We start from the raw sequence: 12,405 nt of genomic DNA, 5'->3' as shown, positions 1-12,405 counted from the left end.
TATTAAAAAAATCGTGTTTTCCTGATTCACACCAATCATACTCTTCCCTAATGTCACACGGGTTTCGATGAGACAGTAACGTCATCTTATTGCAATATGTGTGTTGTGTGATAGCAGGGAGCCTCAGCCCAGGGACCATGCTATGAACCCCGGGCGGTGTTGTGTGACTCAGGGATCACGCTATAAACCCCAGGGCGCGGTTGTGTGACTCAGGGACCACGCTATAAACACCGCGACGGTGTTGTATGACTCAGGGACAACGATGAACCTCGGAGCGGTGTTGTGTGTTTATTAGTAACGTTGTTAGAGGAACCGCGGTGGACATGCCCCTTCCTCACGGCACCTCCCGTCCTCCGTTCGCTCGCGTCATCTCTAGGTCTCCGCTAGGTAACGGCTTCTGCTCTGTCTGTGGAGACATGAATGTTAACATGTCAAGCCATTATCCCGTTAACGTGTGATGAAATGTTTTTTTAATCGATAGTGGACAGGTGATTGTTTCGTCAGGTCTTGAATGTAGTTGTTACAATGAGGTTTGACCAGCGTTTCGTTAGCTGAACGGATAGCTCTCCGGCTAACAATAGTCCTAGCACGCTATCTCTAACGCTACATAGCCAACGTTAGCCTGTCAGACCATCAACAAATATTCTGAGCATATGAGGGCTGCCTGGCTAATTAGAAAGCTGACCCTTATTTGGCACATAAAACAGCCTAAATCAAGATTAGGCACGCATAAAACGATGCATAGGGAGTAGCAATTAGGTTAGCCTGCAGGAGTTTGTCAAGGAGGGACGAGAACATGAAGAGCTCAGTGAGTGTTTGCACTACCCCGTTGAATGGACGCCATGGTAAGTAATGGTTTAATTCGAAAATGAATTCTGTGTTCTTCGGTCTTTTCTGGCTGACTCGTAAATCAAGTAAATGTTAACTAGCAGCACTCATGCTGCAGTTATGTCTGGTAGCTAACCAAAATGACTTGCTGTAATGATACACAAATCTACTCTCAAATCTAATTTAAACGAACCGCTTTCTATAGTTTATTGCATGTAAGTATTGTTGTGTGGCGTAACGTTATCCATTTGTGGCATCAGACCGGGACTCCAGACGCAATAGGAAGGTTGCGGACATCACAAATGCCCTGAGTGTTAGTCCGGTGGATGTAGCAGCCCTGAGGCGGATGGCCATCAGCGAGGGGGGACTACTAACAGATGAGATACGCTGTCAAGTATGGCCTCGGCTTCTCAACGTCCCCTCACACGTTCTTGAACAGGAACCAGGTAAACGTTTGCCGTAAAGCACATTCAGATGTGTTTCTCCTTGTAGTGGTGAATTAACATTGCCGGGATCTAGATTTACAAGGACACAGCACTATGTGTAGAACCTTCATAGTAACCTACTTTTAAGAGTAGCAGATCCAATCCTTCTGTCCATGATTTTGACAGTACATGCCCTAGTGTGCTCATCTTCAGCAGGTCCACACATCGACAAAAGCACCCACACCCACGCATACACCATAATTCATGTATCTGTGTTATGTATGACTATTGAAAAACCTCTACTTTACAACTTAGACACAGTAGAGCGAGAAAACAACAAGGACTATAACCAGGTTCTGCTAGATGTCCAACGCTCACTACGGCGATTCCCACCTGGTGAGTAGAATCTGTAGCAGTCATTGTCCTTAACTGGGGAACTGGTCATCTCCTGGATAAAGAAATAGAAGTGGTGTTTATATACCTGTACTAATGAGTGTTCTGGTGTTTCTCAGACTCACTCACTCACTCTCTCTTTTTATGTAGAGTCCCTTATCAGTCGTCATAATGATGTCATAAATACGTATAATTTTGTTTAAGTAACATTTGTTTGAATAGGATCAGTAAGTGGGACGATAGGAAAATGTGTTTCTAGAGCGCTCTGTTTCCCTGACCCCGTACAGGTATGCCGGATGAACAGAGGGAGGGTCTTCAGGAGGAGCTCACTGACATTATCCTCAGGGTTCTGAAAAATAACCCCCAACTGCACTACTACCAGGGTTACCATGACATTGTCGTCACTTTCCTATTGGTCCTCGGCGAGCGGCTAGCAACTGCTCTGGTGGAGAAGCTCTCCACGCATCACCTCAGGTACCCGCCACATCCTGTCTTCCCTTGACACGGTTCAGATTTCACATGTATTTCTTTTTTCATTTTTCTTTTTTACCACTTCTTCAAAAATAAGTGACATCTACTTTTACCACTGGGTGCTCAACCTGCCAACTTTGGTGTTTGATGTCTTTGGATAAAATCATCTGAAGAACTTTTTATTATGAAGGACTGAGTGTTCATGTGAATTGATACCCAAATCACTTTGTGTTGCTGAGAGCCGGATTGACAATCAGCTGTTTTTTTGTATAAATGTTTAACCTGCTGAATAAACCTGTGTTTCTCTTAGGGACTTCATGGACCCAACTATGGACAACACCAAACACATTCTGAACTATTTGATGCCCATCATTGAGAGGGTCAACCCTGAGGTGCATGACTTCATGCAACAGTAAGCTCTTAGGTGAAGCGTATTCCTTAGAAAATACAGACATTGTTCTACAGTTAATCTGGTGTTTCAAATCATAACAGTTGGCATGTATTGGAACACCATGACCCTATGAATGCATTGGGCACTCTTTCGACTGTTATCACTTGGTTGCTTGCTAAATGTGGTTGGTAAGGCTGCTGAGCTAGGCCTAGTTCACAGAATCATATCGATCTGTTGATAAAGTGAGGAAATAATGTTCCTGTGTCATCAATCTGTGGTTGTATCTCAGGGCGGAGGTGGGCACCATATTTGCCCTCAGTTGGCTGATCACCTGGTTCGGTCACGTTCTGTCAGACTTCCGCCATGTGGTCCGGTTGTATGATTTCTTCTTGGCCTGCCATCCACTGATGCCTATCTACTTTGCTGCTGTGGTGAGTTTCAAGGCAGCTTTCTAGCCTCAACACCTGCTATAATAGTTTAACTATATCACTAAAATTTATGAATTTAATTGAATGAGTCCCACCGACTCTGTTCACACTCTCGAAAAATGTTATGTATGTAAAGTGAATGCCCATGACCTCTCCAAGCTGTATTTAACCAATCTTGCTTATTGTTACTTTGACGTACATCTCTTGACTCTAATCCTGGACAAATAAGTCTGACCTAGCCTCGGTACACCATCCTAATCTTCATGATTGCATTTCTCAAAGAATGTCAGTCTGGTCTTGGCTGGCCAGTATTGATTTCTAATTATTACTTGGGCCTCCCCTCCCAAGCGCTGAATGATGCAAGCATTCAGCTTTTTTTTGGAAAAGGCTCTACGGGTCTGAGGCCTTAATGATCTGATATGCAGAGAGAATCAGAATGTGAACTTGCGAGAGAGGGATGTCTTCAGCGTCTGACCCACTTCAGTATGCTGAACAGGTGCATCTGCATACTGCAGAAGACAGGAAAACCACCACTCTGCGGTGCTCAGCTCCGCTGTAAATGTATTAAAATAATGGGTAAGACAGAATATGATTGAATCCATTTATTTAGAAAAGGGAAGAGAAACTTGACGAACACATAAGATACAAATTACAAGTTTGTTGTAATTGTCTTTCCAATACACTGATTTATTTCCAGTGGCCCATCTCAATATCAACTTTGCCACTTCAGCCTCGCCCTCGCTCTCTCTGACACATTGACCACAACAACAAACCCGACTGAAGAGCCCCTTCTCTCTCCCTGCACATTCTGAATGAAGACATGGTGATCATGTGTCGTAGAAGATTTTTTGTTTACTTTTTTCCCGTAAAGAGAAGAAAGCTGGCCAAATTCCTTTGATGGAATCAAGAGTTCACAAATAGTATTTAGGATGCAAGAAATGCCCCTAACTCTATGATTGAATAATCTGCAGCAAACGCTGCCCCCTTTGGCATTGAATGTTCTGGAGAGGATGAGAGAGAAGCTGTATACTGTATGTATCGTAAAGCTACCTTATTAGATGAAAAAGTTGGAGGAGGCGGTAGGCTGCTGTCTTATCAGCCCTCATGGTGTCTGTGTCTGTAATAGATGAGCCATACCGAAGAGAAAGTCACACAAGCTGGGATTTTTGGAAGGCCTTCTTTCAACTATCTTCGTAGATTTTAGTAACTAGTCTTATCACAGTCTGAAAGCAATTACTCACTCCTGTAGCTAGGTGCATCCTGTTGCCTTGAATGCTATCAGCTGAGTTCCCACATTCCTTCATTATTATTATCATAAGGGCGCTACACACTGTAGAACTGTTGTCTAACATTGTGTGTTAAACTTATCCTAGTACATGAATGACAACACAGCAGACAGTGGTTCAACGTCCGTTGGTAAAGAACAACACAATGCTGCTAACTACAGAAATGTTGTCAGTCTTTGTAAATTATGTTTGTTGCAAATCATGTGTCTGTGTGTGTGTGTGTGCTTCAGATTGTGCTGTACAGAGAAGAGGAGGTTCTGGAGTGCGAGTGTGACATGGCCATGGTCCACCACCTTCTGTCCCAGATACCCCAGGACCTCCCGTACGAGACGCTCATCAGCCGTGCTGGGGACCTCTTTGTTCAGTTCCCACCCTCGGAGCTGGCCAGAGAGGCCGCCACCCAGGAGAGGTGGCTACTGTTCCGCTACTAACGGCCCATAGAAATGTTCAGCCTCCTTATGGAGGTTATGGGAAATAGAGTTGAATGAGTCAGCATCACTGCTAAGAGTCAAATCCAATGTGAATGATTGGAGTGCAATCATAGGGTAACAAAATTGGCTCAGATTTAGCTTTCTGCTCAGTTGGTGCTCGCCTCTGCCATACCCAAGGTCCTCCAGAATTAGTTAGAAAAAGGAAGTTCAAGTTCTCCTTTGTGACGAAGCAGAATGAACTATCTATTATGGACTCGGGATATTGCTGCAAACCCAGGTTTGCAACAATATCCAGGTTGCTGCAGACCCAGCAGGTTTGCAGCAATATTCCCAATCATCACCTGTGGCCTGAGTCGATCATCACATCTCTCTCTCTTCTGTCTCTGATGCTCTCTCTCTCTCTCTCACAGCACAGCCGCCTCTACCTTCACAGACTTTGGTCTGGCGTCCACTCAGCAGCGGCCCGACTCCGTGCTCCGTCGCCGCCGTCGGCAGAAACAAGCGGCGCTGGAGAGCTCCGGGGCGGCGGGGCCCAGCGCCGTGGCAGTGGCGGGGCCCTCTGTGGCACGGCGCTTCGTGCGGCTGGCTGTCATGGGCTTGACGGTGGCTCTGGGCGCGGCGGCCTTCGCGGTGGTGAACACAGCCCTGGAGTGGGCTCCCAAACTGGACCTGTTCCCTTGAGGGACCTTGCTCTCCCTATGTCCACAACCTTGCTTGATGAGCGGCCTCTTTATAGGCCGTTCACAAATTGACACTTTGATCGGCTCAGACTGCTGGCTCAGTGTCTGCCAACATAGAGCTCTTGGGGTCTCTCTACCTGTGTGGACATCTTCACCAGAAGAGTCCTGTCTCTCTAGGATCACGTTTTGACACAAGATTTAGTTATTCGGGGTTTGGACAGAGGCTAGCTACTACTGTATTGAAGAGACACACATTCAGAAACAATAGAATCTTTATTTATTTTCTAATTTAATATATATTTGTAAATAATTGATTTGAGGTTGTGCCCGGAGAACTATGGTGAGCCAGAGAGGGAGATATGCTTGATTGTCACTTTATTTCTCGTTGCTGTCAATATAGACTACTGACTAGGCCTACATGATGATTATTGGGGGGAGTTTGACTGAGACCAAATTGATGTAAAGAAAAAAAATATATATAGAAATCTTCCTTAATGTTTTCTTAATTACACACTGATTAGTATAGTATGTATTTTGCTCTTTGGGGGTAAAGCAGAATCTGCATAGGCTGCCATTATCTCATTGTAGCGCTAAAAGCTATCCATTATGACCTCCAGACTTTGGCAGGGTTGTTATTTGACTATTTAGATTGAAAGGCACTTGCCACCAAATTTCAGCCAAAGCATTTTAACATTACACCTCACTTTTTAGTCAAACATTTCATCAACCTGTCTGTTGGTTTTATTTTTGCAAATACACATTGTATAGTACATTCTCATGTTTAGTATTGCTTCATATTATGTAATAGTTGCCAAGATGCTCCAGAAAAACACAGAAAAATATGCAGAAAAAACAGACACTGTAATCTGACCTGATTTATGGTAGTTGTAAAACCTCCGTATTAGGATAAAATCTTTGCAAATTTTGTACAGAATGTATATTGAAGTCGGTTGGAAAACCACTTCCATCTGACAAATTTAAATTGTCTTGTTTAAGCTGTGCTCATGCAATTGAGGCCATCCTTTGCTTTTAACACCTTATTGGAAAGTATACCGGTATTTAAGATATCACTTATGTTCATACTCTTGAAGACACTACACTCCACATATTTAGAATTGCTGAATGTATTCCGCTCAAATGTAATATGACCAACATTTGTAATCGATAAACCAATCATGGCTGTTCGACAACTAATTAGACTATAGTTAATAAAGTAATTTGGGGTTTTAAAATATAATTATGTGCTACATCATAACTGTCCATTTTTCTTATTATAGGCAGTCTGTGTGAGGTTGGTTATTTTGGATATTTACTGAAATGAAGATGACCTGGAACACTTGAAGATGGCTGCCTCAAAGTCATCTAGTAGTGCTTTATTATAACTTCTAAAACATCCACATTTGATTTAAAATTTCTTCAATCCAAAAGTTATTAATTTGCCTTTTTTGTATACATTTTGATATAAATCAGTCAACTCACTCATTAAAAATTGTGCAATAAATTGTAATAAACTGCATTATGCATTGCTAACTGATTCACAGGCATTCTCATTTGCAGCTAATTCAACCGATTTCTATCAACCTGTCCCCTTTCGCTCATGGTGTTGGGGCTTGGTGGTCCCATTACTTGTTTCATTCATTTGTGCTTAAGGTGTTTGATTTGTGGATGGAGAGCTGTATTCAAAACATGACGTACGCTTGCAGGCTATCCATAAGGACATGAACTGCAAGCAGTACCAGGACGACCTGCTTCTCCGGGCGGAAAACGACCGGAATAAGCAATAGATCACGAGAGGCTGTGGTATGTGCTCATTATACCACTCTTGTCTATTTTTTGAATTGTATGTCTTTTAAAATGGACCTTGAGTCTAATAATAGAAGTTGATGATAGCACCAAGGTCTAGAGTTCCTGTACTTACCTCAAGATAATCAGTTGTGTAAAAAGTACAGCCGATAACTTATCTTCCAGCTCGTCCAAACAAGAGCCAGGTCCCTTCACACAAATTGATGAATGGGGTGGAGGGAACAACCTGTTTATCCCATTCACACCTACTGATTAAACAGGGGCCATTTTTGCATATAGTGTATCTGCATTAATCTGAAGCAGGTACCAGCCCCAACACAGTAGAGGAGAATAGTGATAAAATAACCATCAAATACATTTGAGATTCATCATGGTCATATAAAAGTTTATTTAATGTTGTGGGAATACATGTTTCCCAAAGAATTGAGATTTCCAGTTCTTCCGAGTGTCTTTCCACCCACATATTACCCATTTATTTAGTCCACAAAAATAATAAGGAATCCAAAATCAATTACAGAATAATAGTAGTATATAAACAAAAGTAGTATAGAGACAAGTATAAAGACACCAGTCCCCAAATCCTTCATGATTGTCTACATTTCCAGTATGAGCTTTTCCCCTTGTAATTCAGTATTTGGTCTGTTCTAGCATTTTGCGGTGACTACGACTGGATGCCTGGACTCTCATTATGGCTAACCGGCCAGCACCCGATCACAGATTTAAAATGTATTGCCTGTATGTATGCATGTATGCAGGTCAATTATGGCACACATTGCACTCCTGATCATCCCTGCATGATCATTAAGGGAGATTTTGCCCTCTTGGGAGCTAGGGTCAGGGAGTTGTCATAAATATATGCCCTGTTAAGCCCTTTGGGACTCTACCGGTGATTAAGGGCTATACAAATAAAATGTAATTAAATTTTTACATTTCAGACAATGTAAATAGATAGAAGTCCTTCAATAATGACCTAGAGTGTGTGTGTGTGTGTGTGTGTGTGTGTGTGTGTGTGTGTGTGTGTGTGTGTGTGTGTGTGTGTGTGTGTACGGTAGGACTTGTCTCAGTGACAGTTTTGGCACTTGGGGTGGCAGAGCGCATTGTTGACACGACATTTACAGCCACCTGATATATCACCAGTACCCTGCAAACACACAAAAAAAAGAGTTCAAAAACACAACATAACCAATGTGGTAATTTGGTAAGCATGGAAAAGTACAGGTTCGCGTTTTCTAGACATGTGATTTGAGGAATGTGGAAATGTGGTAGTATTATCTTAAAAAAATCTCAGATTTAGCATATTTGCATGGGGGTTTAGATCTGTGGAATTTATTAGAAATCACAATGTGTCAAAACAATAGTAAAACTGTTTCCCAGTCTCAAATGACCGTGTGATGGTGCAAGGGTGTATGCATATTATCAAATGGGTTTGTGCTTATATGTGGAAGAGTGCATTTTACATTTGGGCCCCAGCGAGCCTGCTTCGTGACCCAGCAGATCTCTGTTTTACACATCAGGCAGCTGAGCCAATCACAGCCACTTTTCTTTTGTATGTTGACATCACATCCGGGACACTTCATGGCTTCTCCGCTCTTCAGCATTTCCTAGAAAGAGTGAAACAGTACCCCATACAGTACACCAAGTAAGTCGCATACTCAGAACTAGAGGTCATGATTATTCCATTGTTTAGCATCTCTCTTTCTGTCGCTCTCTCGGTCACCGCCAGGGGATACCAAAGCAATTTAATTCTAAACCATACTAAACAAACGTAGAGAAAAGATGAATACATTAATACATTGGGTTGGTGAATATGAATGTTATTTCTGAAACTCAAAGCACCTCTAACATTTCCTTGGTTTGCTTTGCAGCCAGGTCGTTTTCCGCCCGGAGAAGCAGGTCGTCCTGGTACTGCTTGCAGTTCATGTCCTTATGGATAGCCTGCAAGTGTACGTCATGTTTTGAATACAGCTCTCCATCCACAAATCAAACACCTTAAGCACGAATGAATGAAGTAAGTAATGGGACCACCAAGCCCCAACACCAGCGAAAGGGGACGGGCTGTGCGCTTGCCTTGCAGAGAATACAGTTGGTCTCCTTGCAGAGATCACAGGGGAACTCGTTGACCTCGTCCGCATACACACACCAGCCCTGACAGTTGGCCGTCTGGCAGTGGAAGCTGTCCTTCTGGCGGCTCTCGGCGATGCTCAGCCTCAGGTCCAGGAAGCGCTGGTGCTCTTCCTCGGTCAGGAGCTGTCGGTCCGGAGGAACAAGACAAAAGAGGGAAGGCGGTACAAGTTTGCACGAGTTGGAAATTGTATGCCTGCATCTGATGTCATTCTTTGTAATTTTAACAACAATTACAAAGGTTTCTTACACTTCAAAATTATCAATTGCTATTTTGATGATTGAAATACGATTGAATTGCAATATGTGGATGATGGAGGCTATGAGAAAGGTTTTGTTGCTGGGGGTGGTTTGATGGGCTTGTGGTCCCCTCTTGGCTTGCACTCACAGCTTTTATCTCTCTGTCTTGCAGCTTTTTGTCACAGTCATATTGGTTGTCTGCAAAGGGACAGGAAACCTCTGCATCCTGGCTGTTCACTATAGTGCCTTTCAGACAGTCCCTGATATGAAAGACACACACACACACGCAACATCAACATATGGTTGCATATATGACTTGATATGAACTGTGACCACCCATACCAGTTCATAAGATGTAGTAGTAGATAAATTAACGCTAAATACAATTGTCCTTAATTTACCTTACATTTAAGTTTATTTGTTTGTTATGCAATCAGTCCACAATGGGCCTTGCCTGACGTTCCAGATTTAACCAGGCAAAACCGAGGACAACAAATGTTGAATGTGGTGTATTCGAGGACACCACAATCTATGTATTTTGAGATTCCTGCCGACCTGCAGAAGCTGTGCAGGCACTCTCTGAGTATGGCGCCCTCTCCTGGCAGCACGGGGCACATGCAGACTAAACATTCTAGCTCCTGGACGCATGGAACGATGCTCTGGTCGTCGGTCTGCAGCAGCTCAAGGAAGTTCCTCTCCCTCTGCACAGCCTCGGCCTGCAACACCTAGGCAGGAAGGCCAGACGGATGTACGAAGTATAGTACAATCTCGTACAATGTGTGTGTGTCTGTGTCTGTCTCTGTGTCTGTGTGTACGTGTGTGTGTCTGTCTCTGTGTATGTGTGTGTGTCTGTCTCTGTGTATGTATGTGTGTGTGTCTGTGTGTCTGTCTCTGTGTATGTGTGTGTGTCTGTCTCTGTGTATGTCTGTGTGTCTGTCTCTGTGTGTCGGTCTCTGTGTGTCTGTCTGGATGACTATCACATTCAATCTCTTTTCATAGGACAATCATAAGGTCAAAAATGCTCCTGAAAATGTTAATCACCTGTCTAAAAATGCACCTAAGTAAAAGCTAAATGTGAAAGAAGTCCACCTTACTGCAATGAATTGTACTAACGTCCCTCACCTCAGTGTAAATCTGGTTGGCCTGTTCCTCCTGATGCATGCGCTGTATTTCCTCCTCGTCTGGCTTGTAGGTCTCAGGAACCTGGTAGCCCACAGGCCGCTCCTCAGTGCACATCTCACATCCCGGACGCGTCGGCTTGTTCACGAAGGTGCATACCTTACAGGTCCAGCCCCGCTGCAAACACATACAGTATACACATATAGTGTACACACACACACACACACACACACACACACACACACACACACACACACACACACACACACACACACACACACACACACACACACACACACACACACACACACACACACACACACACACACACACACGTGATTAAGTGTTTCGTCGGCTAACATTAACCGTGACTAGTTTATGGATATTATGAATGTATGACAAAAGGTTTTGTTCTGACCTTGGGAACAACGGCGGGTTTGGGGGGCACTTTGGGGCGCACTATGGGAGGAGGAGCTCCCGCCTGTAGCCCCCTGGGCATGAGAATGACCGTCTCTGCGATCCCTTCAACACAATTATTCAATGGGTTTATTAGAAAGATAATTTGTGGTCAGGTACAATCACTTCACACCTGTTGCCCGCACAAAATGGAAAACGATCAATGTTTAAGTTTTTAATGAAATAACAGAACAAAAGGGATGGTCGAGTGGCTTCCAGCCTCCCACTGAGACACGAAGACAAAATGAGATGGCACATGGAGCGTTCACTTCCGTAACATGACGCATGTTCAAGTAAAACCGGTAATAGGCGGAGGACTAAAACGTAGGAATGGGAAGATTGTGCAGATGCTACATGGGTATGTTATACTTTTACTTTGCTGAATATTAAGCTATAAATAATCCACTCGCTACACATCCCTACAATTACCGCGCAGAATGGTATTTTGAATCAATAAGCACATCGTATTATATCGTAAGGGTTAGAAGGAAACCCACTATCAAGGCGCTGCTGCTCTTCCTCGCGCTGCTGAAGGTGTCTGGTCAGTGGGGCCCCGGCATGGTCGGAGCGGATGAACAGGAAGGCCTGGTCGCCACTTTTGCGGATGCCGTGTCTATACAGCGTCTCGCCGTCGCCTGCCAGACGCTTGCCGATGACCCAGCGCTGCAGTGTCGCGTTTAAGCCGAAGTCCTGACTGAACTGTGAGTGGGAAAATATATGCAGAAGAGTGAGCGCCAGTGGATTGAAATGACGATGATGATTTAAAATAGACTTTGAACTGATTGAATCAGTTGTTTTGTAATGTATGTAAAATACCGTTTTGATTGATAATACTGACAAAGTGATTTGGCATGCGCTAATCTCTACATGAATTGTTTGTTGCCATGCCAACTTGGTGTTACCTGGTCCTTTAGCTCTGCTATGGTCATGTTTGTGGAGACTTCAACACTCACAGGGATGCCCATTTCTGACTGGCCATCCTCAACTCCGACCTTTAACCTTAGAAGGGAGAGTAGTAAATGTAGAATCCATTGATAAACATAAGGTAACATATAAACACAAAACATGTAGAGTGTATAATAAATTTTGATTCATGTTGGGATTTTATTCTGGTTCCACCAGAGCTTGACAAACGTACTTGATGGAGTCACTTGGGTAGGCTCGATTGTCGACGTTGACTTTCACAGCGACTGCGAGTTCTGACAACATTTGAGAAAGTCTGGCTGCCTCTTCTTTCTCGCCGCTACTGATTGCCTCCCCCAAGGCGTTGGCCAGCTCCTCAACTGCAAATAAAGTTGTACTTATTAGGGTAACCTAATAGTTTTTTGTTTTT

General features: G+C 43.6%; 2 protein-coding genes across 4 annotated transcripts in view; one reads left to right on the top strand and one right to left on the bottom strand.

The window, feature by feature from the left end:
- The first annotated feature begins 101 nt into the window (after window positions 1-101).
- tbc1d20 (TBC1 domain family, member 20) lies at window positions 102-6,867 on the top strand. 2 transcript variants are annotated; one of them, XM_060069283.1, is made up of 8 exons: window positions 102-845; window positions 1,089-1,274; window positions 1,578-1,649; window positions 1,934-2,120; window positions 2,428-2,529; window positions 2,798-2,939; window positions 4,453-4,631; window positions 5,064-6,867. In XM_060069283.1, exons 1-8 carry the CDS (start codon window positions 797-799, stop codon window positions 5,332-5,334), a joined length of 1,188 nt encoding a protein of 395 aa, XP_059925266.1. In that variant the 5' UTR covers window positions 102-796; the 3' UTR covers window positions 5,335-6,867. The 2 variants fall into 2 exon arrangements, with proteins under 2 accessions (XP_059925266.1, XP_059925265.1); XM_060069282.1 differs by having other exon boundaries at window positions 108-845; window positions 1,575-1,649.
- A 637-nt stretch (window positions 6,868-7,504) lies between these two features.
- rbck1 (RanBP-type and C3HC4-type zinc finger containing 1) overlaps window positions 7,505-12,405 on the bottom strand; it is a 5,398-nt gene continuing 497 nt past the window's right edge. Inside the window, exons 2-12 of one of the 2 annotated variants that reach the window (XM_060069275.1) lie at window positions 12,211-12,355; window positions 11,975-12,071; window positions 11,570-11,771; window positions 11,035-11,138; window positions 10,620-10,793; window positions 10,053-10,222; window positions 9,646-9,757; window positions 9,204-9,383; window positions 8,973-9,071; window positions 8,594-8,737; window positions 7,505-8,277 (exon numbers count right to left, since the gene is read on the bottom strand). In XM_060069275.1, coding sequence (XP_059925258.1) covers window positions 8,197-8,277; window positions 8,594-8,737; window positions 8,973-9,071; window positions 9,204-9,383; window positions 9,646-9,757; window positions 10,053-10,222; window positions 10,620-10,793; window positions 11,035-11,138; window positions 11,570-11,771; window positions 11,975-12,071; window positions 12,211-12,355 — 1,508 coding nt within the window. In that variant the 3' untranslated portion in view covers window positions 7,505-8,196. The remainder of the gene's footprint in view (window positions 8,278-8,593; window positions 8,738-8,972; window positions 9,072-9,203; window positions 9,384-9,645; window positions 9,758-10,052; window positions 10,223-10,619; window positions 10,794-11,034; window positions 11,139-11,569; window positions 11,772-11,974; window positions 12,072-12,210; window positions 12,356-12,405) is intronic. The other variant, XM_060069276.1, reaches the window with a different exon arrangement.

This window comes from Gadus macrocephalus, chromosome 13, assembly GCF_031168955.1.
Source record: "Gadus macrocephalus chromosome 13, ASM3116895v1".
NCBI classification, from domain to species: Eukaryota; Metazoa; Chordata; class Actinopteri; order Gadiformes; family Gadidae; genus Gadus; species Gadus macrocephalus.
This window is presented reverse-complemented; position numbering and strand designations above follow the sequence as displayed.

Bases quoted from the DNA above. Each gene is read 5' to 3' on its own strand.
- tbc1d20 (XM_060069282.1), top strand. From the start codon at position 797: ATGAAGAGCTCAGTGAGTGTTTGCACTACCCCGTTGAATGGACGCCAT. The intron at 846-1,088 runs GTAAGTAATGGT...TTGTGGCATCAG, and splicing joins CCCGTTGAATGGACGCCATG to ACCGGGACTCCAGACGCAAT. The intron at 2,940-4,452 runs GTGAGTTTCAAG...TGTGTGCTTCAG, and splicing joins CTATCTACTTTGCTGCTGTG to ATTGTGCTGTACAGAGAAGA.